This window comes from Corella eumyota, chromosome 6, assembly GCF_963082875.1.
Source record: "Corella eumyota chromosome 6, kaCorEumy4.1, whole genome shotgun sequence".
Taxonomy (NCBI): domain Eukaryota; kingdom Metazoa; phylum Chordata; class Ascidiacea; order Phlebobranchia; family Corellidae; genus Corella; species Corella eumyota.
In genome coordinates, this window is record NC_137495.1 from 7,246,290 (window position 1) to 7,270,605 (window position 24,316).

Genomic DNA, 24,316 nt, shown 5'->3' on the forward strand with positions numbered 1-24,316 from the left:
AACATAATAATTATGTCATGACGGTAAGTTTTAAATTGTCGTATTTTCTAAATCGCAAGATGTTGTTTTACATTTAAATCTCAAAGTCAATTTTATCACTTGGTCTAGTCTTTAAGTTAGTATTTATATTCTGGTTTGTTGGTTATACTAATTAGGCACAAATAATTAAAAGAGTAATATAAAACATGTCAGCAGTGGGAATCAAACCTAGTACTAGAGATGAGCTGTCTAATGTGTGATATACCTTGTCAAGCTGTTTTTTTTTCAATTTTTAAAAACATTGGTCTTGTTGTGATAAAAAAACGGCAGCGTGGTGTAGTGGTAAGAACACTTGCTACACCACACATGAAGTCGTGGGTTCAATCCCTACTGATTTCATGCTGTAGCGCCCTTGAGTAAGGCGTTATAAACGATGTGAACTCCTGCTGAGTCAGCACTTAATCAGCAGCATAATTATCGGCAAATATAAGCTATATAATATCCCAAACTGCCACAGGCAACTCGAGACTGGGTCGGAGTAACTGATGTTACTCTATGTTTAAGTTGCGCATTCGACTTTCCCACATCGAGGATAAAGATATATACAAAAAAAAACAACAACTAATAATTTTGGGACAATTTTGGCAAATCGCTTTTATCAGTTGATCTTAATATTGATTTCAAAATTTCCAATTCTCATTATCTTTACTAAGATTTGTAAACAATGTGGTTTGGTTCTTTATTTAAAAACGAAAGTTGGTAAATATTAATTAAGTAATTGCGCAATGTCCTCTCAAAATTTAAGCATCTATTTGGTTTCATTTTAAATTTCTAGGCAACCGGTCGTTCATATATTTAAGCACACACTAATATTACTACGTTAATATTTAAACGACCTATTTTAAGCTTTTAACGTCATATGTTTCATTTTATACCTTAAGACAATATGTCGTAATCTACGTATAAGCAGAGCATGTGACTGTGTATTATTCGGTTGAAGGCAAACAACGTTACATTTTTATAAGACTGTAAAATACTTGCTAATCGGCAAAGCTAGGTCTTTTTGCAACAAAGTCCTGTACTGTCTGACATAACAAACATTTTAACGGTCTGTTTGAGTTCGCCGTTAAAATTTAATAACCACGTGATTGTTACGTCACAGAAAGCGCCGAAAGACAAACTGTTGATTTACGACGTCAGGGACGGCTGGGAGCCACTTTGTAAGTTCTTGGACATCCCGGTTCCGAAACAGTCGTTTCCACACCAAAACGCCAAAGCCAGCGTCGTGGAGGACTACAGGGCCACCAATGTGATCACCTTGCGAATTAAAAAGGAGATACAGGCAACGTACCTCTTGCTCTTAGCCCTTAGCGTGCTTGTCATAGGTGGGTGCGTGTTGTGCAGCACCTCGATGATGTAAATTGTTTTTTTTTTATATATATATTTAATATTTATTTTATGTGCTTTGACGTTTTTTTTTGAATTTGGCCGCCTTACAGGCAATCTATATACTGTGAACAAGCAGTAACAAATGATACTTTAAAACCAATTGGTTTTCAGGTTGATAAGTTTGTAAATTAAAATATTTTTCAAATCGTTACTACCCGCGTGGGTAACTTCCATAAACAGTTGTAGTCGTTTGTTTAAGTAAGGCGAGTTATGTACTTGCCAATATAACTACATACACCTTCACTATGCCTATTTGGTTAAGAGCCCACGTAGGAACCTGCCAGGAATGAATGCGTGGTATTTTTCCACTAGACGAGCGCCATGAAATTAGATCGGTTTAAATATTTCCTTGCCCCGATGCCCATCAATTTTATGTTGTAACAGTTTAATGTTTAGTTTATTAATGATTAATTTTCAAGGCCAGACAAATATTTCGTTAAGTAAACACAGTTTATCGTTTTTCAGTTATAAATTTGTTGTCCGTAAATTATATTCGCATCATATTATTATTGCCAAAGTTTTTGAATATATCTGTGTGGTTTATTATGCTTAACCAATGCAAGTTTCCCATTGTCACAACTTCTCATTTATACACCAAATGTACAAAACTTAACTTTATTTAGTTTGTTGTACCATTTTTTTTCTGTTTAATTTTGCAAGAAGTTATGTATCATATTTTATTGACAATGTGCTGGTATGACGGATACACTAAAGTTAACCCGAATTTTTTTCATGCACTATTACAACAATGTGAATAATATAATAAAAAAGATAAATTAACTTAGGTATTTTCTTTAAATGTATTTAGTTACAATATAAAATAACTGTTTAAAGAACTGCTTTTTTGTGGACCGGTTGTTCTATGTCAAGTAGTAAGCTAATAGGGTATATATGATTTGAACTTGTTTTACCTAAATATTGTTGCCCCGTTGGTCCAAGTTTGAGGAACTTTTTAATAAATTTCGAGAACGCTTTCAAATTGTCCTACAAGATTGATCTTTTATTTACCTTTCAAACACAAAGAATTAACCTTCGACATGTTTTACAAATAAACTTTTGTCCGGTAGTAACCCAGCTAACCAGAAGTAACCTGGATCAAAGTACACTGTAGTTTGTTGCAAATATTTAATTTGATGTTTGGCTGTTGATTGAGTACCGACAAATAACTTTTAATTTGTTCAATATAACCTTTATTAAACAACTTGTTCTAAACAGTTCAATATGTTAATGATAAACAAATAATTCAGAAAAGAAAATAATAGATAGTGAACCCTTTTTTAGGAGATGCCTTTTTTATAAACTGGTCTGTGTTGAAATTATTTTACCTTCTTTATTTAAAGTTGACTTTTATTTACACAAAGTTAGTAAATGATAAAAGTTTGTTCTGTAGTAACCCTTGAATAACCTAGAGTTACCTTTGTAGAAGGGAACAATTTCGTATAATCCTTACCGAGATTTTAAAAATGTTTTAGTCAAATTACAAATGTTTATCAACAAAACGAAAAAAGTATTCCAACTTCCCACTTTCAAAATGAAATTATTACTTAATAATAATTAACAGGCGTTTGTTTATTAAAAAGATTTATGTTAAGAAAAATCAAATGTTTTCGAACCATATTTTGTTTATTAAATAAATCTTAGTTACTATTTAGAATATAAAATTAATATTATTATAATACTGAATTATGTAAACTTAAATTTGTGTGGTCTTCAGAATATAACCTTTAAAAACACTTTTTTTTAATAAAAAAATAAATTAAAAAAGAGCGTCCCTGGGTGGGCTCGAACCACCAACCTTTCGGTTAACAGCCGAACGCGCTAACCGATTGCGCCACAGAGACGACGTTCGAAACTGCGTTACTTTGGGATGTGATTGTTAACATTACGTATGCCATGCGGTTGGCAATGAAAATAACGTAATATTAAAAACTAGTGTCTTGTCTCTTATTAATAATAATTTTGCATTTATATTAAAAAAAATATAATATTTTGAATTATTTGATCTGGGTCGTAAATCTACGTATGAAATATCTAAAAAAAAATCATTTTTTTAATAAATAATTTACTTTCAAAAATGTAAATTTTGGTTACCAACCTGTTGTATGCCATTGGATTACTAATTCAGAATCTTTTAACGGTTAATCTTTAAATTAAAAGTCAAAAGATCATTAACTAATTGATAGACACGAAAGTAGGTCAGAGTTAAAAATAGAAGGAAAGTAAAAATATCCATTTTAGACTGAGTTGCCCTCCACCTCGGGCGCGGTAAAAATGTTTACAAACAAAAATCGAAAACAAAGAACTATCTTCAACATGAGATTTAGTTTAAAAAATAATACGACAATTATAAACGGGTTAGAAAAGGCATTGTTAAGCTGTTTTAGATATAAAGGCAAGAATAATAATGAAATTTCTAGCATTTTTGCTTTACTGTAGCTGGGTATTATGTAATTTTGACACGGCCTGTGGTAGGTTAAAACTATAATATTACGAAAATAAAATGTAACCTTAACTTTAATTTATGTTTATACATATATTGATATATTTCCTATTCTCAGCATGTCATTACGGTGGTCATGACCAAGCGACAACAGCAGCAGCACTGCTGTTAGTCCGAGGAAAGCGACAAGAATCTAGAATTGATTCTACTAGCCTATCAACCGACGAAAGCCTATCTACTGACTTAAGTCTTGCCTCAGTTAGCCAGTTGTTGTCCGTTGAAGATACCCAGCGTCAGTCTATATTGGATTTCTTTCCACAATGTATGAGAAACCTAGCGCCAGAAGAAGGTGCTGATTTTGACGCTGTCGTGCAGTTTATTGTCGACAACACGTCGTGGTTTTCAGAGGCAAACTCGGAAAATTGCGCGTAAGTTTAAGCGTATTGTAAAAGTTTTTTTAATGTAAGTGACATAGAACAAAAAAGGTGAACAAAAAAAATGTAAAGTTAGTGCAAATTGTTTTTTTTACAGGCTATTTGATATAAAGAACTGCTTCTTAATTATATTTCGTACAACTTTATAAAGGCGACGTACTTTTAACTTTTTCAATATTTTTTTATTAAAGCAACGACTTTGACACTGTTCAGTGTTGGAAAACAAGCCTAGACGAATTATTAGTCGAAAATTCGAAAGTTTTGTATGCCGCTAGATGGTGCGTTGACGACTACCGTTACTTAGATCGGGACATCTCAAAACGTAAGTTACTGAAATTTTTAGAAAAGTCGATTAAAATAAACTGTTTACTTTAAAAGTTTCGTGGGCTAAATTACAAAATAACATTTTGTATAGCAATAAGAGCAACATAAAATTGGTTACTAACACAATCCCTGGTAGTTAATTTACTAGTGGTGTTTATTAAAAAATATTCAACAAGTTGATTTTACTTCAAACTAGAAAATGGAGCATTGAAAGAGCTTTATAAATATTTAAGTCAATTAATATAAGATTATAAGCATTTGACTAAGTAGTAAAAATTGAAATGTTACCTGTTCGTTTAGGCGTGACTAAGGCATACACATCTAAACGTGACTAAAAGCACACGCTTGTAAAAATGTTACGGGCGATCGTAAAATTAATTATCTTTCATTAAATTTAACGACCACCATATTAGGCATAAGGTTTACTAGGACATGAAAGGTCTAAAATTTTTTTTGTTTTTGGATAAACTTATGGTCTGAAAACTACTAAAAAATTTTATGATGAAAACAACTATTATGAATGTTCAAATAAACAATGTAACGCGTTTAATATGACTTCTGTATGTTTTACTTTAGCAAGTCATCTGCTGTTTGCAATACAGATTTTTTTTAAAATAACACTAATTTAATTAATAACAACTTGTAAAGTGTTAATACTGCCAAGGCCCCATATTTAATGGGTTTAATTTCACCCAAAAAATGGCAGTTTTTTTTTACAAAAAAAAGAAAGATATTGTAAATATATGTATGCAACATACCCTAAAATATTTACAATTTTCATATAAACATTAATACTTATAACATGTTTTAAATTATAAAATTGATTTTGGCCTATTTTTTCGAGGCAGTACTGCAATATTTATTTAATATCTACCTTTTTTTTCATTATTGCGCAAAAAAAAACGAAAAAAGCATCGCTAAACTAGCAATCACTTTTAAATTTAAATCCTTGGTTGCTTTTAGAACCGAAATATCGAATATCATTGTCAGTACCAGAAGAAGAGTCGAGGGAAAACGAAAACGATTGCCCAACTCGAACCTTTGCCAACTTTGACCTGTGTGTTAACAATTACTTTTTCAGCATGGACAAAAAGAATCCAAATTCGAATTTCTCATCTGTCGTGGAATTTATCGATAAAAAAGTCAAATGCAGGTAAGAAGATTACAGACTGACATATGTGACGTTTGTAAAAGATTTTTGAAAATTTTAAACTTTATCTAAATTTTTGTTTGATAGCTCCTGTAACTGCCAGAAGGTACTGGGTAACAATCGCGCATTTAACGACTACTATGCCGAAAAGGCACTCCGTTGCGACAGCTGCTGGTCGTCAAGAATAGCCGCTTTAGTCAAAATGGATTCCAGTTTTGGAAATCCGTTAAAATCCTGCTCTGCGACGTTAACGGATAAGCGCTCAGGAACTTTTTAAACACTTGCTCGTTCAATTATTTTCCCTTATACAATTTGTTTAGTTTTGTAAATGGTCAAGTGTGTTATACTAACAATAACAATGTAGTACATAGAGGTGGCATTCTAACGACATAATACAACTTGGCCTACAGCTTTTTAAAGGAATTTTGTAAATTAACAAATAAACCGGCAGCGTGGTGTAGTGTTAAAAACACTTGCTACTTTACTATAAGGTCGTGGGTTCAATCCCGACTGTTCTCATGCTGTAGCGCCCTTGAGTAAGGCGCTCACATCGAGGGTAAAGATATCTACAAAAAATACCTCTACTTTAAGGTAGAAATTTAGCATTGTGCTTAAGTAAAACATAAAGCCCAACTCTGGTCTGGATTTGTTTAAGTTTATTACACAAGACTTAAACGTAAAATCCCATTTAATAAACGTGCAAAACACAGTAGTAATCCTTTATTAAATAAATACACAAAACTCAGCTATATATTAATAAAAAGGATAACACTTAGTGGTTCGTGTGGCTTGACTTAATTAATAAGGCAAATATTCTGGTATTCCTATATGAAAAATGCCAGTTATTAAAAAAAAAATTAAAAAGTTTTAAAATTAGATAATATAAGGTTTTGTTTTAGAAAAAATTCACCTTTCTATAAATACATAAGTAGTAAAATTAAAATCACCCTATGTCTATTACCGTAAGTGGTAACCAACGTAATTCGCAGAAGACAGGAATACATGATAGTTGTAATAACATAGGAAATTTCTTTAAACCGATAAGTCCTATTTAATTTGTTCGTAGTGTAAGTACATTACCGCATAAGGCGTTATAAAATTAAAGGTATTTCGCTAAAATGTGGCTTGACATGTCAACTAAAATAACTTTTTGATGGAAAAATGGCCTTTACCAAGGATTTGGCGGTCGACTTTTCGCCGAAATGTGCCAGGATTTTGCAGCTTGTCGCGCGGGTTAATTACAACGAATCTTAATTGTAAGTAGCTTAATCACTAGTGGCGAATTCAGGAAGGTGTTATTAAAAGTATATTTAACCTGCTGAGACAGTGAGCCCTAACAATTTTGAGGTCGAACAAGGTAAAATCAAGTTCGCGCATTTGGCAATGACTGTGCATGTTTATACATCAATTAATAGCAATAAGATTGCATAAGTTAATGTAACAACATAGTAATTTATTGAACTGAAGTTCCCCATTTTACTTTACATTTAAACCCATTGCTCTTTTTCACAAACTGTTCGAAGCTATATATAAAGTGGATCAAAATTGTTACAGTACATTTACAAAAATTGTGTTACAAAAGATATGTGAAATATATAAAAGGGGTTTCAAACTTTAGCTGAAGACGCAAGGATTTTGGTCAAAAATCGGCTGTGTTAAATTTTAAATGTAATGTTAATTTTATGACAGTATAAACTAAAAACTGACTTAAATTACTAAATGTACCTAATAATAAAAAGACGCCCTTTTTAACTTCAGATCCTAGAGCATAAAAAGTCTAGGCAGTGAAGGGCTGCATAAAAGGTATATAACATCTAAACGCATGCGTTTTAGCAAGAAAGATATGGGCGTAAAATTTTGTGACTGAATTCTAAGGACAATTTGGCATCAAAGCAGTTTGTTATCAGCCTTAATTAACTCGATGAAATATTTACTAAACTTTGTTAAAATGAGATTTCAATGGAGATAACTTATTAATAGAGCGCACCAAGATATGATTACCGATAACAAATTTGGGTTGTCAAAGTGTTTAAATGTCAAACTCAGTTTTAATTCTAAATTCGGGGAAAAATAATAAAGTGGTCGACGATTACTAATTTCCATTAATCAGAAAAAAATTTTGTACGTCAGGTACATTTTATAATTACGCAAATGATATTTTTTTAAAACGAACCTTAAATTATTAAAAATAAATTTTCGTAAATAGATAGAAGCGTAAATAACGATATCCTTAATCTGTTTTTGGTTATTAATTATTGTGGATGTATATATCTATAGAGTCAGCTCACATTTATTTTGTTTTTTGGGTTTTTATTTTTTTTAACGCAGCAATGACGGCGCCTCTTTATTTCAAAAAGCCAAAAAAATAAACCAATAATGCTATATTTGACAGACGCAAAATATACGGCGCCGTAAAGCGAAATGTCGCATGCAATCTTAATAGATATAGGCTACAATAAAAATTGTTCAAGTTGCCGTGAACTAGAGCAGTAATCACTTAGGCTCTAAATAAGGGAAGTCGTAAATTGTAATTAAAGTCAAGAAATTTGTGATTAGACCGTTTTGTTGGAAGAAGTGGCTTAGGCATATAAGGATGAAAAGCCACGCCTATTAGCGTTATATAAATTGCGGTCTTAAGATAAAGTACACGTTAGTCTATATAAGACAACCTACCATTAAGGTTTAGTAAGAAATTAATTTTAAAAGGGTATTGCAATTTATTAAGTTTATTAAGTACTGCATAAGATGGTTTAAAAATAAATTATTTTAATTTAGATTTTTACTATTATTTAAATTTTTATTTTCATTTAAAAAGGTTTAAATAAATATTGAAACAACAAAAATGAGGCAGGCACAAATTCTTTTTGCGGCGGCAGCTCTTTTGATTTTAAATGTTTCTGTCGATGGTAAGTGTTTTTTTTAATATTTTATTAACGGATAAAAATTTGTGATTAGTTTCAGGTAGCGACGCCATTTTGTAAACCATATCAAGATTAAATTTCCAATTTTAATAGAAACGAAATAAGATTTTTGTTGCTAAAAATATAACTTACATATTTATAATATTAAGGTAATCTAGTTATAGGAATACAAACTTATATTTTTTTATTTATTTTTTATATCAGGTTGTCATTATTTTGGGCATTACATCAAGCGATCGCTATCTGCGGAAAACGCAACAAGAACCGACACGGCCAAGAAACATATCTACAATTTCTTCCCGAAATGCATGGAAACGAAATTCGGTGACGATTCGATAAACTTTGAGAATATCGTACAATTTATTGTCGAAAATTCGAAGTGGTATGAACAGAGTGATGCAACTTGCATGTAAGTTAATTTTTTGATCATTTTTAACTAACCTAACATGTGACAGTTTCTTTATATTAGGGCGCTTAACCGATAGATTTTAACTATAAATTTAAATGGCGGATTTCGAGTATACTTCTTAAGAATGCTATAAAATTGTAAGAAATTTCGAATACGGAGCAAGTAAAGTTTATGGCTAAGTATTCTCACAATCTTAGATTACATTGTTTTTTATGTTTTTAAAAGCAAAAAATAATAAATATTTTTTTTATCAAAAAAGGTGTATTAATTGGTTAACTTCCAAAGACTTGCTTTGCTGCGAAGTTAATTTTAGGAGGGGCATTATATTAAACCAAGCATCGTTTGTAATTATAGTACGGACAACCTAATATATAATTTTTATGCGATTTCAAACCGTAATTAAGCTACTGGTTTATAGGTTTAAAATAAATGCATTAATTGGCCTGTAATTTAAACTCACCGCAAACTGTCCTTCAACTAATCTAAGGTCATTCGCCGAGTAACATCGTCATAAAAAGAAGATAATTACATGGCAAAATTTTGCGATCACTAAATCGAGACATATTTGCAGCCTGGCTTTAAAACTTCAACTTCGCATTGCCTTAATGAAGTGGCACTCACTTATAAAAATTAACCTGAACACTTAAGTTTTAAGCGCAATTTGGGTGGACTTACTCAAGTAGCGCAGCGCGGACTGCTTTTCGCGTTGGGTAATTAAACACAAGAATTTAAGTTTTCAACCTAATGGTGCAATTAAACTTAACAAACTATTTTCGAAATCGCCAATTTGCTAATTAGATCGCGTGATTAAGAGCAGTTCTCACACGCCAAAAGATTTTCACATGACATTTTTAATCGACGTCGTCTGCCAACAAAATGGCAGAAAAATGTTTTAAATCTCTTAATGGTTCTGCTTTTTTTCAGCCTTTTTTAAAATTAACCTCCACTTGGAAAATTATTTTTTAATTTTTCTTTTTAGCAACGACTCATTTGAGTGCTGGATTTACAATTCCAAACTTCTACTTACTTTGGATTCGAAAATTCTTTACGCGCTGCAATACTGCATCGGAGCATTTTATGTTTACAAACGAGATATATCAGGTAAATGCTCATGCTAAAAAAATGAATTACTTTTTAATTTCAGGTTTTCGTTATTGGTTCTGGGTATCCTTAAAACATTTTTTGTGTACGCTTTAAAATTAATTCGATAACATTTTTATCATGAAAGCCTGTTTCTCCAAAAGGAATCGACACTGGCAGAATTTATGTAAAAAATCATTAGACTATAGTTCGCCAAAACGAAGAGGTATACAATGTAATGAGGCGGTTTGGAATGTATTGCCTTTGTTTTGTATGCAAATGGGAGATTTTTGATTGAAACAATGGCATGTCTTTTACCAGTTGTTTATATTAGAAACGCTTATACCAGAAAATAGCTTTAAAATAATGGACTATACTTAATAATTTCTTGTTTAGCTATATCCACAACTTCTTTGGTTTGGAGTAAACCTGAAGTAATTCGAGTCGACCAATTGGCCTGTCCTACGGAATCAAAATATACGTTCCAGACATGCGTTGCAAACGGCGAAAAGACGGATAAAAGCTTAGCTGAAGTGTTGGACTTTTTGGATAAATATACAGTGTGCAGGTAGGAAACTCTATTAAATACATACAATTTTCCTAAGCAGTAACATATGAGTTGTATCATCAACGGTAAACGAATATAAATATACGTTCGATACGTAGCGAGCCGACAAATATTACGCTTACAGAAAGCATATTTAAACTAAAATAATGTTAATAAAAAACAAATTAAAATAAATACAGGGCTAACTTTTAAAAAATCAGTTTAACAAAAAAAATTCTTGACATCACTGTTGTGCAGAAAGTTACGACTCTTGTTTTTGGTAGCTATGACGATACGCAAAGCGGCAAATAACGTTTTGGTTTGCAGATTAAATCAGATAGTTTGCCGGGTGTATTCAGTTATTTATACATTAATACACTTAGAATGTTTTAAAGGTATTGCAGATTTCGTGCTTTAAAGAAATATACCAGAGTCATTAGAATATTAATTTAACAATCTGGCCGTAAACTCGTTAACGTTGTTTTTAGTTTAACAATTAAACAGTAGATTGCATGACTTTAACGTAACTTTAGTAAAATATCCTTGGCGACAGGCCCAATTAAAAGTCATGGCATCGTTATCTGCAAAAGGTCATTACGAATGGAACGATCAGATCAACAACTTAGAATTTATTTCCGAAGATCCATTGTATGACACCAGCGATCACCGACGTAAACGCAACAAGGGTCATTTTTCGGTTGGATTACCTCAGGTTTCCTATAAGCCTACAAAATCTGTGCATGGTTACGTTCCATCTATTGCTGGTAACACTGGAATTGGTTCCAGCCGTATGGTTGGCAGACATGGTCTTAATCGAGGGTCACCGAGGCTCGGAGGAGCTCTTAGATTTAGCGAGAACTCTGAAGTTGAACTCCATGATGTCAAGTCTGTGGTAATGGATATTTTGTTAACTGAAAAGGAAATGGAACATGCAAAAATCTCTGCCTCATTTAGGGAGCTTGTTACAACCCACCAGTTTAACAGCTTCTTGGTTACGCTGCTTCGTTATTTTAATTGTTTTTTTGAGGGTCTTGAACAAGAGAAAAAGCCGCAGAAGACAAGTTACCTGGAGCCAAGCAAGGCAGAGGTTCGAGCAATTGCCGAAACAAAACAAAAACTTGCCGTCTCAAAACGAAAGCTTGGACAGTCATACTGTGTTCTTCTTTTGGGACTGGGTCTTGAAAAGCATCATCACATGGGCTGTGGTCGACAGAGGGTTTCTTCGACGCATCGTGACAAAAAAGTATTTGAAGATTTGTACACTTATTGCACGCTTTTAATCTGGGTGACATTTCGGCGTAGAGAATTCGATCGCATTGGTATGGAAATCGGTGACATGCTGAGGTCAGAAACATTTAACCCCGCATTAAGGCACAAGCATCATACCCCTGTTAAAAATAATGAGACTCCCAAAAATAAAAAACCAGTTTCCAGGCATCTTAATACGGTTATCAAAAAGCCGGTTGCAGAGCGAGTGCAGGATCTGTTACGAACAAAGTTACCTCAAGTCGAAAAAATCACCCCAGCTCAGAGGAGAAGACAGAATGGAAAAAGACCTGCAATCATGAAAGCAATTCACCAACGTTCAAGTGCTCTTGTATCTTTGCTTCCGTTGCCAAAAGAAGAATCATCATATCTATTTGGATCAAGTAGGCAAAAATACAATGAAACTAAACAGGAAGCTGAACAAATTTTTGACCCACTCCGGTTTCAAGAAGTGCTAACATCAAGCGAAAAGATCGGGATCATTGGTGAGCCGATGGAGTTGTTCAACCCAGAAAACTTGTTGCCAAGAAATATGGAAAACGATGATGACACAGATTCCAGAAACGAAAATTCCCCTTCTTTGTCTGTAAACAAAAATACACATCCAGGACAAATATTATCTAAGCACAGTGCTGTGTCCAGGGCCACGACAGAAGATGGCGATCATACTTAAAACTTTACCTTTTGCACAAATTACAATTATTTACCTTTTGCATATTTTTTAACACTTATTTGTAGCACAAAATAATAAATATGATGTATGGAACATTGGCTTTGTTGAAAGTTAGCTAGCCCACAGACAGTATTTATGTTGCACAATGATGTTGTATATATTTCATCTGCTAGGCTTTTATATACACAATTTTTATATTAAAGCAGAACTTGCAAATATATTATTTTAGTTTAAGTTTTTAATGTAGTTTTAACTTTTTTAGGGGGGACACAATATGTAGCTGCGATTCAGTAATTTCAAACACAACCTACAGTACTTATTATTCCGTCAATCAGCTGGGTTGTGACAGCTGCTGGACTTCCAGGGTTGCTGGCTTTGTTAAAGATAGTTCAGAATTTTCGAAACCTTTGATGGAGTGTGCCCATAACAGCATAGACCATGCCATTCAAATCTCTCAGGTCTATTCAATAAATCCAACTGAATACTTTTCATATTACAAAAAAAAGTAAAGCTAATATTCGAAAAGTTGAAGTAGGCTATAAGAGCAAAGTTCAAAAAAATTGCAACAGTATCTCTTTGAAACTGGTCCAGCCTTTGCCATTTTTTAATAATATCAATTTCAACCTTCCATTTTTAAATAAACATTTTGCAGTACCACAATAGTTGTTTCCATTTAAATAAGAGTACTGTGATCCTAAACTCTAGTGATAAACAAAGCTAACAATATTTCCAAATGTTTCTTTTGGGCCTAACTCATCCAAATTATCACAATTTATACAAAATCATTGTAAAGTAAATGAATCTTTGATTTTAATGGTAATAAAGACAAAGGCTGCAGGCAGCAAACAATAAGTTAAAATTTAATGCTTAAGATTTGCGTGTTTTATTTTATTTGTATATATTAAATAAACTATTGTATCGAGTTATCGGTTTGCTTTAAAATTTGAGTGTAAGTATTATATTGATCTTTTGACAAGAGATTTTCCATCATGGCATCAGCCTCATGGAGCTTGGGCATAACAATAGCTATATACCTAAAACAAATTTAGGTAAGGTATTTTTGATAAATCGTTTTAAGAAATGTTAAAAAAAACGTCGAAATAGAATTAATGCACATAAACCTTTTTTTTTTTAATTTGTTCTAATTTGAGAAGTCATTGCCAACTTTTGCCTAAAAAACAATATTTTTATGGTTTAGGGTAAAATTAATTTTAGTTACCCATCTGTGTCATAATATTCTTGTATTAAAGATGGTTCGTTCAACAATCGTTCATTTACTTCAACCAAGTTTCCTCGCATGCCACAATAGATTGTATGAGTAGTCCCATCATCGCATGTCACTAAGCACAATGGGCTATCAGCATTTAACCATTGTGCGCCACGCTTTCGTTTTCCAGACACATTATTTTTAGAGCGGTCACATTTATCTGTTACCTAAGACAATAAAGCACTAAATTAATAATTAAATGTATGTAAAAAGTAGTTTACAATATAAGAACCTACCTTTTCTTAATAATGGTATTTCTGAAAAATAGCAGTATTCTGACTTTCTGAACATGTATTTAGGCAATTTAAATTCTTGTTATTTTTAAATAGCCTATACACTTTTGCAATTTACTTTTTAGTATTTTCTGAACATATATTTTAGCAAATAAACTTTTTGGTCTTTCCTGTAAACATATTTCGGCAATTTAACATTTTTAGTATTCTATGAACATGTATTTCAGCAATTTAACTTTTTAGTATTCTCTAATCATTTATTTTAGCAATTCCACTTGTTGGTATTTTCTGAAAATGTACCTTGGCAAATCAACTTTTTGGTATTTTCTGAAAATTTATTCTTTTCGTATTTTCTGGACAAGTCATCTTGAAATGACTTGCCCAACTTTTAGTATTGATTATCTATCTACAACCTTTAAATCTTGACTTCTGATAAATCTACTTACAATAAACTGTCACTTTAATCTGTAAATATATAGAACATTTTTTATAAAATATAAAAAACAGAAATTAATTTCATCATCAAATATTACCTTAAAATTAATCGAAGTTACTTTAACAGTTTCACGGTTGGCGACAATTGGATGATAAGATGCTAAAGTCACCAGACAAATTCGATTTGAATGGCGCAAAATTTTAACATCATTTCGATTTGAAGTTTTCGAGTCCAGAAATTTCTCAAAATTATTCGCACGTGGCAGATTTATTTTGTAACCTTGAGCAAAATATCTGTCTGCCACTGACGGGCATAATCTTGCTGGCTGAACTTCTTCATAATTATTTTCATTTTTTGTTGTATCGGTTAAAACATCCATGGTTAATTTTTTAAAAAGTTTATTGAGCTTGCTCCAAGTCTTTGTATCCTAATTGCGTTAAAGTTTCTGGTTGCATTAAGTCTCTAAATATAAAATACTGGCAATGAACATCTTTAAAAAGAAGAAAACTATTTTATATTTACACTATAATACAAAACATTTTGATTTCATATCACAAAAATCTGAAAAAAACTTTTACTTTTCCATGCGGCACATAAGATAATCCTTTGATTGCAGCCTGCACTTACTGCTGTCGTACAAATTCGTTTTCATACAGTTCATAAAAATCTCTTTAAAATTTTTGCACTCTCCTGTGAAAAAGGGTTTAGTTAGTCTTAAGAGTAGCCAAGACGTAAAGTTATTGCATGTTAAAACTATAACAAGGAATTAATAAAAAAATTATTTTAAGATAAAGCATCAAAAATACATTTTCGTTAATAAAAATTAAATTTGAAAATTGTTAGTAACCTTCGTGATCTAATGGAAAAGCTCCTTTGAGAGGTGGTCGCGGCTTAAAGGTTCTCTGATAAACACCGGCAGTAGACATAAAGCAGTCACAACCCTAATTTTAACCACAGTTTTCCTAAAATGCCTAGAAACGATAAAGAAAACTGTATTATGCAATCAATACACAGTGCACCAATGAGATTTAAAAATAATTAGAATGTAACTTAACATTTGAAAAAAAAAGTTAGAATGTAACTTAACAGTTCAAAAAAAAGAAAATTACACATAATAAACAAATTTCCATACAAATACTATTAATTTTAGGCAAAACGTAATGTAGTATTAAAATAGATACAAGAAAATGTTGATTTTAAATATAAAAATATAACTTGAAAAAACATAAGCGGGCCGTCATCTAAAAATTCTAAAGATACCAATTACAAAAGCAAAACATGATAACAAAAAAAAATCAGAGAGTTGTTTCTTTATCAATAAAGGAGCTATCTATAATAGTTTCATTTAAAAGAAACGCTGCGCCAGGCAACGAGTCCAGTGATGTTTTAATTATATTTTGTTTTTTATTGTCATCTAAGCCTGAAAAATTAGATTTCGAAGTAGTTATACTATCTGTGGGTTCTTCACAAAAAAAGCTCATATTGTCATATGTAAAATTTTCTTTACCAGTCATATGATTTAACAAAGGTGTTATAACGTTGACGTTAGGTTTAGAACTTTCTGGAGTGTTTTTAGGCATTAAAAGTTCTAACTTAGTTGGCACATCTCTTGTACTTGAATCTTTGTTCTGAATATGCAAAGTATCACCTTGTAATGAAACAGTAGTTTTATGATCTATAACATGATTTTTAAATGGGGCTTGATTTTCAAACTGGTCATTTAAAACTTCTGACGAATTGTCGGCATCAATGAATTGGATCGTTGAGGAGGCACAAATGTCTGGAGCGTTACGTGCATTACCAGCATAAGAGCATGAAGGCTCTGATGACCGGTCCTTTCCTTTTAAAAATAAATTATCTTCTACATTTAGATGTAACATACTTGATTGAATATCATCTGGTAAACCAATTTTTTCAGATGTAAGTGTCATCGTAGTAAGGGTATTTACATCTAATTCATTTGCTTTACTTAAGATTGCAGCATTATTAGTACTGGTGTTGGAGATAGAAGTTGTAGTATCATTGAAGGAAAAATTTAGTTTTTCCAAACTATCCTTTGTGGTTGAACCTGAAGATTTAAAATGAAAGGAAGAAATTTCCTTAGGAGAATAAAGTGAATTGGATTTTGATTTTGCAGTCGAATTGAAAATCGTTTTTGGGTAAAGTCGAAAACTAGAACTCGACCGCAAACTCTCTGACTGAAAAGTCTTTGTTGGGGCTTTTTTCATACTTAAATATTGAGCATAAGACAAAGCAGAGGCCTTTCGTTTAAAAGTAACAGTTTCAATTTCATTTTTTTCCTCTATTTTAGGCTCTTCAGTGTTTTGCAACAAAAATAAGTCACCAGGAAAAGGAGCCGAAGCTACCGAATCAGAGTTACTACTGCTGCTCAACAAAGATCGTAAACTTTTTATCGTTGAATCCGCAGAAGCAGCAACATCAGGGATCGAAGCATTTATTGCTTCAATGGATATGCTTGAATCACTGTTATGCCCCCTTAGTGGCCGCGACTGCATGGCATTGATGTACGGAAATGGCCACTCGTTGTTATCACCCTCGCTTAGGTCGCTGTTGCTGCTAAAGTCACAACTTCTGTTCCAACTTCGGTGAACGACAACTGGCGGTATTACATCACAAGTCTTGTTCCTTGTTTTCTTTTGAAATAACTTTTGTAACTTCCTTCGGGGAATTTGGGGTCCCGGATTTATTCTCGTTTCCTTTTCACCATAACTCGTCGAACTGTGAAAGGTTAACAGGTCGTCTGGATCATAATAGAGGTGGGGTCTGCGCAGAACATCGCTGGTGGCATCCGGAAGATTTTGCTCCCGAACACAAATCAATCGAATGTAGTGCTCAGCACGACACAAATTACTAAATATTATTTAAAATTTTAATAAAATTTAAAAATAATCTTTTTTTAAAAAAAGAAGATAATTATGACAACAAAGGCGTACCACAGCATCACTGAATTTTCACCAATTTCTAAAGCGTTAGCCGAGTAGCGTTGCGACCTGCAGCAACAATGCGGAAGTCCAACAGAAGCGGAATGACAAGATTGTAGGATTTGTTTGACCCAAGCTGTTTGCCGTAGATGTCGCTCATGTGACAGTAATTTACTAGCTATGGAGGGGTCAGGAACTACACAACAAAATGGTAATTGGTAATCAGGGAACGAAATAACGGGTCGCTATTCGCTAAAAGCGAATCGTTTTTTTGAATTAGCGAATCGTTTTTTACAAATATATTAGAAATAACGAACCAACAAAAAAAAGGTTCAGGCAGTGATAGAACTCTCGTGTATATTTTTACGATTTATTTTACACCGGTTTTACACTAATTTAATTACATCATCATAATCCTGCGTAAATGTAGGTCACTATAGGGCATTAAATAACAATAACTTTCCATGTTTTGGCAATGCGTAAATTTCGCTCCCGAGATCGTTCAGTTGTTGCGCAATTTTTTAAATGCATAACACAGCCTTAAAAGAATTAAAAATGTCTCGTTTTTCTTGCAAAATATTTTTAACAATTGTTTAACAATAGGTTACATTTTAAAAAAGGCCACGCAGCGCGTCAAGTGTTACAAAAAAACGAAGATTATGACTTGAACCTAATAATTACTCTAAAAATGCAACCTCATTTTTAGCGAATCGTTTTTTAAACGTTAATTCGTACCCTGGTAATAAAATCAAGAAATATATATTAATTTTAGTTAAAAAAATTAAATAGTAACCTTAAGAATATAAATCAAATTTTACCTGGAAATGTTTTATTGATGTACTTGAGTCTGGTCGTCGCCAAGGACGTGACTCCCATTTCCGGCTTTCGGCACGTGTCACACTTGTGCTGAGCCGCGGCAGTTCGACCAGATCCGACCATGTAAAGAGCATCTGGCACAACACCACCAGAGGGCAGAACAGAGTCACCTTGTGTCGAGTTTTGACGGACAGCGCAAAGATTAACATTTGTGGAATTCGAGGTCGATTCTTGACATATCCGATCTTCTAAAATTGCCTGTGGAAAATCAAGAAGTTTTTAAATATCATGTTAATTGTTAAACAAAAAAATATTTATTACGTCGATCCCAAAAAATCACCTTAGCTTCTTCCCAATGCGGGGTAAACAACCTGGGCGGGGAAAACCCTAACCCCGCTTTGTCCCGGAGCCAAAAGAATGCTCGTTGGGAGTTTGGGGTTGTGCCTCCAGGATGGTGCCACTCAAGAAGATGCTCAGGAGGGGAACTTATGACACCGCGCTTCATCGCATTTGCTACAATCTAAAAACAAAACGTTTTGTAAGTAATAAACCTCATGTATTGAACCTCATGTATTGAACATTACTTCTGTACATGTTACGAAGCTTAGTGGATAACGATATATATGTGTTAAAATAAATAAAGCTGCCTTTTGTGGTGTAGGGGTAAGATATCACATGCAAATTTTAGTTGCAAGTTGTGACTATATTACAACAACAATAATCCTGGCTATAGGGTGAGCTATTGACTAGTATATTTAATAATTTAACCAACTAACAACTTAAACTTTTATTACTTAATATATATACAGTTAGAAATAAAAAGCATTAAACCTCACAAAAAATAAGATGAATGATTACAATAAGGCTGTAAATCTTTAAAAAAATGCTGACCTCATGATTAGGCGGTAAAATATGTGGCAGTCGGACGGCAGACAGAAGGTCAGCTGTGCAGTCGTGTAATTCCTCCGAGTTTGAGGTGAGAAGTAACTCGTGTCTGCGAGTTGACATCAAGGAAGATGTCCGATAACTTTTTGTTCGAGAATTTAAAGTTATGTGGGTCTGGACAAGATTTGGTTCTGTCATTGAGAAAGATATTATAAATATATATAATGTCTATGTAATTTTTAAAGCCTAAGACTTAAGTTTTTATCTGGTTTTGTGCATGACAATATATAAAAAGCTAAAATTAATTGGAATAATAAAATTCCTAAAATGTTTTAAATTTAAAAATTTAAAAAAAAATTTTCAATAAAAATTCATCCACCAAAATAAATTTAGTTTTTTTTTGTATATATACATTTATCTTCGATTTGGGAAGGTCGAATGTGCGACCTAAACATAGAGTAACATCAGTGGCTCTGACCCAGTCCCAAGTTCCCTGTGGCAGTTTGGGATATTATATAGATTATAATTGCCTGATAATTATGCTGCTGATTAAGTGCTGCTTCAGCAGAAGTTTATATCTTTTATAGCGCCTTACTCAAGGGCACTACAGCATGAGAGCAGTGGGGATTGAACCCACGACCTTATGTGTGGTGAAGCAAGTGTTTTTACCACGCTGCCGGTATTTATGATTGTAATTGGCAAAACATAAAATTTTTCTTTAATTAACTACCTCTAGCCTCTATGTTTCTTATCAATTCATGTTCCCCCCAATCTAAGACCACTTTCAAGATATCTAACTCAGGCGCATTCACGTAATCAGATCTTATCACCTCACTTAACTCTTGTTTTGTAAGGTCACAAAGCACGCCAGATACCTATAAGTAAATTTAACCTCTAAGTAAATTTTTTTTTAACCTATAAGTAAATTTAAAATACACTCAGTGTAAGTAAGATTAATTAATTTGAGAAAATTTGTTTAAAATATTGTAAGTTTTATATGCATTTAATTATAAAGGTTGTGAATGTAAATTTACCAGTAAACCTACATTTAGAATGTGAGCAATGCATGAATTATTTATTACACTAGTGATTAATAATTAAAGAGCCAAATACAATAACAATAGTATTTGTCTCTCAAAATGTATTCAAAAAAATTCGAATTGACATTGATTATTTAAAATAAGATAGTACTATTTAATAATTAAATATCAACTAAAATTTGTAAGCCACTTTTTCCTATAACCATAAATATAATATAATAAACCCACCTGCGTGAGATTGTCCCTTATATACTGCACAACTTTGCGCCTCAGCCATAAGGAACCATGAGGTTTGGATGACCATCTTAATACCTCAACGATGTTTGACGAATTTAACTTTAGCGCTATCAAATCCTCACAAGCTTAAAATAAAAAAATAACATAGCATTTTTTGGTGTCTATCACATAAATATAGTATTTGTTAATATTGATGTGTATATATATATATTTTTATATATCTTTATCCCCAATGTGGGAGGTCAAATGCGCAACCTAAAGTAGTTTAAGATATTATACAGATTATAATTGCCCGGTGATTATGCTGCTAATTAGTGCTGGATCACCAGAAGTTCACACCATTTATAGCGCTACAGCATAAAAGCAGTGGGGATTGAACCCACAACCTCATGGTGGTGTAGCAAGTGTTCTTACCACTACAACACTCTGCTGGTTTTATATAGCCTATAACTTTTAAGGTATATATGATATAACATTCATGTAATTGTTATTTTATTTAAAGTTTTACAAGGAATTTTTTACCTAGAGCAATTACATTAAATTAGGTGTTAAAAAGTTTATCACCTTATGACCTCATTTTTACCTTGTGTTAAGTAAGGGAACTCTAAAAAGCGACCGAGATAAAGAATTTCCATTAAATCTTTAACATTTTCACCACATTCCAGATCATTGTTGGGCCTTAAATTATCTTTAGATATTCTTTGAAGATCAATCTAAAATAAAAAACATTTTTTTTAGAATTTTTTTGTAAATATAAAAAAAAAACACAACATAATATAAAGTTAAAACACAAATTAGTGAACCTTATTTACCCCCAAAACTACATTGATATGCATTTTTTATATCTTTATCCTCGATACAAAAAGGTCGACTTCACAACCTAAACATCGAGTAACATCAGTTACCTCAACCCAGTCTCGAGTTGCCCTTGGCAGTTTGGGATATTATACAATATAATTGCCTGTTTAATAAGCTGCTGATAAGGCCAGCTCAGCAGGAGCTCATGTTGTTTTTAATGCCCTACTCAAAGGTGCTACAACACTAAAGCAGTAAGGATTGAACCCACAACCTCATGTAGTGTTTAAACATTTGTAAATAAAAATTTCTAAAAGCAAAAAAAAAAAAAAAAACTATTTAAATCCTACCTCGTCTGTGTACATAGCATATAGAACAACAGGCAGATATTTTGGTGGAAAAACTTTGCTTTCTAACTGGATTGTCATAAAATTGGGAGAGCAACTGTCAGTAGTTAAGTCACTTCGATTCTAAACAAATATTACATTTTATTACTACCTGATTTTTTGTAAACTAAAAAACATTTCTTTATATATACAGTATATAATATTTTATAACATAAAGTATGCAATAGGCATATCTACGATAAACATACCTAAAACAATAACATACCTAAAAGGACAAGAACTAAAATTTTTAAAATCTAAGAAGATAATAATAAAATACTTTTTATGCATTTTTACTTACTTTTTGTTTTTCTATGACTGATTTTAGAAACCCTGATCTAGATGCAAGAACAAAACTATGGCATAGAAAACTGGATTGGTTACCACTAAAAAAAAATGCATTACATTTAAATGATTATATAATATCCCATTGTTTTTCTAGATTAAAAAACTAAATTAATTGCTGGCAATAAACAAAACAAATAACTTAAAATACGTCTAAAATAAAGTTTATATATAGCTTATTACTATTAATTGTGCTGATTAATATAAAAATAGATACAAAATTGTGCATTTTTTAACATTTGGTAGCAATTTTAGTAAAACTTATATTAAATAGTTATTATATTGCTATACTAACCCAATATTTAAAGAGGGTACGCATGTCAGTCTTATATCTCCCGATGTGTTTCCTGATAAAAACAAATCCCTCATGTCAGAGTAGAACCCTCGATTGAAACTCGGAACCTTTTTACTACAAAAAATTTAAAAAATAAATCCTAGTAAGTTTTATTTTACATATATACATATAATATATTACAGAATTAAAAATATGAATGTAACTGCATTTTAAAAAAAAGTTAATACCCGATTAAAAAAAAATAAATCACAGATATATAAAACTAATCTTTTTAAGTATATAGGCTATATAAAAACAAACATTTTCGAACCTGGTTAAAGTGGTTGATAACTTGATAGTTAGTTTAGAAGGTGTTCCACTGGCCTTGTCCTACAAATCACATTAAAAAAATGAATTTAAAAACTACAAAAGTTTAAGGTAATATGTAATTTTGTTTTTTTTATATCTAGGTTAACTATTTATACTTTAAATATTATCATTTTTACATCCTACCTCATTATAATCTTTGCTATTTTTTAACTTTTTTGGCGTATTCAATTGAAAAGATTCACTTCGTATGTCTTTCAGTGAATCATTAAACGAGTTGTCCGAGTACACATTTAACATTAATTTTTTCAAAAAACTCGGTGGGAAATTGTTAGACATTAATTGCAATTTGTTTTGCGTATAGTTGTAGTTGATAGGTGAAGAGTGCGACGGCAGACACAAAAGATTATCAGTTGTGTTAAAAGCATCCAGATCATTCAATGCCTAAAAATAAAAAGTTAACTTTTTAATAATTAGGACATTGTAAACAAAATCTGTATATATATTATATACATTTTTTTTCTCATTTTGTATGATAGATCAAATGCTGAGTTTAAAAAAGCACATTGCCATTACCAATACACATATAACGACAGCATTTTTTCACTAATAAAAAAAAGTCAAATCAATTTTCATAATAAAAAAAATTGACAGTTTTCTGACGCTAATAACAAGCGGGGGTTTTTAAAAGACTGTGTGCAATGTGTGCAGACACATATACTATTTATATATCATTTTTAGTTTGTCCAGACTTTTGTCTGACAGTGTGCAAAAACCCTATTAACTCAATCCAATACAGTTCTACAATATATTACAGCCTATTTGAAGTGACCACTAATAACAAAACATAGTTTACTTACCTTTTCTTTATTTAAAACAAGGCCGGTTCTCTTCAAAAACAGAGTGGAGTTAAATTGTGCTGATTCGATTTCTTGATGGTTTGCATTGTAAGTGTTTATTGTTAAATCGCACAAAAATCCATTTTTTCGGAGTTTAAGAAAATCACGAGATGCATTTTTTGCAACGAGACGTGCCCCATCAGCCTAAAAAATTAACCACAATATTAAAAATGTAATCAAAGCTAAATTTTTACAATATATCACATAAAATTAAGTGTACTTACAGTTTCAGAGAGGCTTTTAAGCATAGATGTTATTTCATATTGATCAACTAATGATTTTATTTCAGATTGGCTCCATGTATGCATAAGAGATCGGATATTTCGACTATGAACTGAAGACTTTGTCGCTAAACTAATAAAACAGAATTTAATTAAAATCTTCCAGTAATCTATGAAGACTATAATAGTTTTTATTTTATTTTACTTGGGAAATTGTTGGTTATAAATTGAAATTACCGTTTGTATATCTTTGAAATCTTCAGCCGTTTTTTAAAAAGCGACAAGCCCGACTTTCCTTTTCTGGAATGACTCTCATACTGCACCCTCTTCTTTCTTGGCAAAACGTCGTCCATTTTATTTTAGAGTTAAGGTTCTAGCACAAATATCTAAACCACATCGTTGATTTTCAACCTAAAACATTAATGCCTGCAAAACGAGATTTACTCGATTGAACTCGCAGTGTTGTCAGACATTAGTACGTGATCAAATAATTTAAATGTTAAGCAGTTTTATGCACGACAAAATTAAAAAAGTTGATTTT

At 32.0% G+C, this 24,316-nt stretch overlaps 4 protein-coding genes and 1 non-coding gene across 5 annotated transcripts; 2 read left to right on the top strand and 3 right to left on the bottom strand.

Annotated features, from left to right (window-relative positions):
• Nucleotides 1-3,195: 3,195 nt before the first annotated feature.
• Trnan-guu (transfer RNA asparagine (anticodon GUU)) lies at nucleotides 3,196-3,269 on the bottom strand. Its single transcript has one exon. It is a non-coding gene; the product is annotated as a tRNA-Asn (tRNA).
• A 5,288-nt stretch (nucleotides 3,270-8,557) lies between these two features.
• On the top strand, nucleotides 8,558-13,502 carry LOC145754893 (uncharacterized). Its single transcript, XM_082571054.1, has 5 exons — nucleotides 8,558-8,682; nucleotides 8,902-9,106; nucleotides 10,086-10,207; nucleotides 10,583-10,754; nucleotides 12,935-13,502. The coding sequence occupies exons 1-5, from the start codon at nucleotides 8,619-8,621 to the stop codon at nucleotides 13,179-13,181; spliced, it is 810 nt and encodes a 269-aa protein (XP_082427180.1). The 5' UTR covers nucleotides 8,558-8,618; the 3' UTR covers nucleotides 13,182-13,502.
• Nucleotides 11,102-13,039, top strand: LOC145754892 (protein phosphatase 1 regulatory subunit 36-like). The gene has a single exon (XM_082571053.1). The coding sequence runs from the start codon at nucleotides 11,302-11,304 to the stop codon at nucleotides 12,670-12,672; it is 1,371 nt and encodes a 456-aa protein (XP_082427179.1). The 5' UTR covers nucleotides 11,102-11,301; the 3' UTR covers nucleotides 12,673-13,039.
• Nucleotides 13,407-15,294, bottom strand: LOC145754894 (protein Abitram-like). Its single transcript, XM_082571055.1, has 4 exons — nucleotides 15,187-15,294; nucleotides 14,706-15,070; nucleotides 13,892-14,106; nucleotides 13,407-13,706 (listed from the first exon to the last, which is right to left on the bottom strand). Exons 2-4 carry the CDS (start codon nucleotides 14,985-14,987, stop codon nucleotides 13,583-13,585), a joined length of 621 nt encoding a protein of 206 aa, XP_082427181.1. The 5' UTR covers nucleotides 14,988-15,070; nucleotides 15,187-15,294; the 3' UTR covers nucleotides 13,407-13,582.
• A 285-nt stretch (nucleotides 15,295-15,579) lies between these two features.
• LOC145754891 (uncharacterized) lies at nucleotides 15,580-24,174 on the bottom strand. The gene is made up of 16 exons (XM_082571052.1): nucleotides 24,013-24,174; nucleotides 23,779-23,908; nucleotides 23,516-23,698; nucleotides 22,842-23,099; nucleotides 22,660-22,718; nucleotides 22,350-22,463; nucleotides 22,011-22,095; nucleotides 21,674-21,793; nucleotides 21,112-21,241; nucleotides 20,520-20,653; nucleotides 19,982-20,126; nucleotides 19,258-19,442; nucleotides 18,707-18,886; nucleotides 18,369-18,624; nucleotides 17,563-17,746; nucleotides 15,580-17,479 (listed from the first exon to the last, which is right to left on the bottom strand). The coding sequence occupies exons 1-16, from the start codon at nucleotides 24,126-24,128 to the stop codon at nucleotides 15,904-15,906; spliced, it is 3,855 nt and encodes a 1,284-aa protein (XP_082427178.1). The 5' UTR covers nucleotides 24,129-24,174; the 3' UTR covers nucleotides 15,580-15,903.
• Between the last annotated feature and the right edge of the window lie 142 nt (nucleotides 24,175-24,316).

Coding starts and splice junctions, on each gene's coding strand:
- LOC145754893 (XM_082571054.1), top strand. CDS start 8,619: ATGAGGCAGGCACAAATTCTTTTTGCGGCGGCAGCTCTTTTGATTTTA. Junction 8,683..8,901: donor TTTAAATGTTTCTGTCGATG/GTAAGTGTTTTT, acceptor TTTTTATATCAG/GTTGTCATTATTTTGGGCAT. Junction 10,755..12,934: donor GATAAATATACAGTGTGCAG/GTAGGAAACTCT, acceptor TAACTTTTTTAG/GGGGGACACAATATGTAGCT.
- LOC145754891 (XM_082571052.1), bottom strand. CDS start 24,128: ATGGACGACGTTTTGCCAAGAAAGAAGAGGGTGCAGTATGAGAGTCAT. Junction 22,464..22,659: donor TTATCAACCACTTTAACCAG/GTTCGAAAATGT, acceptor AATTTTTTGTAG/TAAAAAGGTTCCGAGTTTCA. Junction 20,654..21,111: donor GTTCCCTTACTTAACACAAG/GTAAAAATGAGG, acceptor TTTTATTTTAAG/CTTGTGAGGATTTGATAGCG.
- LOC145754892 (XM_082571053.1), top strand. CDS start 11,302: ATGGCATCGTTATCTGCAAAAGGTCATTACGAATGGAACGATCAGATC.
- LOC145754894 (XM_082571055.1), bottom strand. CDS start 14,987: ATGGATGTTTTAACCGATACAACAAAAAATGAAAATAATTATGAAGAA. Junction 14,107..14,705: donor TAACTTCGATTAATTTTAAG/GTAATATTTGAT, acceptor TTATTGTCTTAG/GTAACAGATAAATGTGACCG. Junction 13,707..13,891: donor GAATATTATGACACAGATGG/GTAACTAAAATT, acceptor AATTTGTTTTAG/GTATATAGCTATTGTTATGC.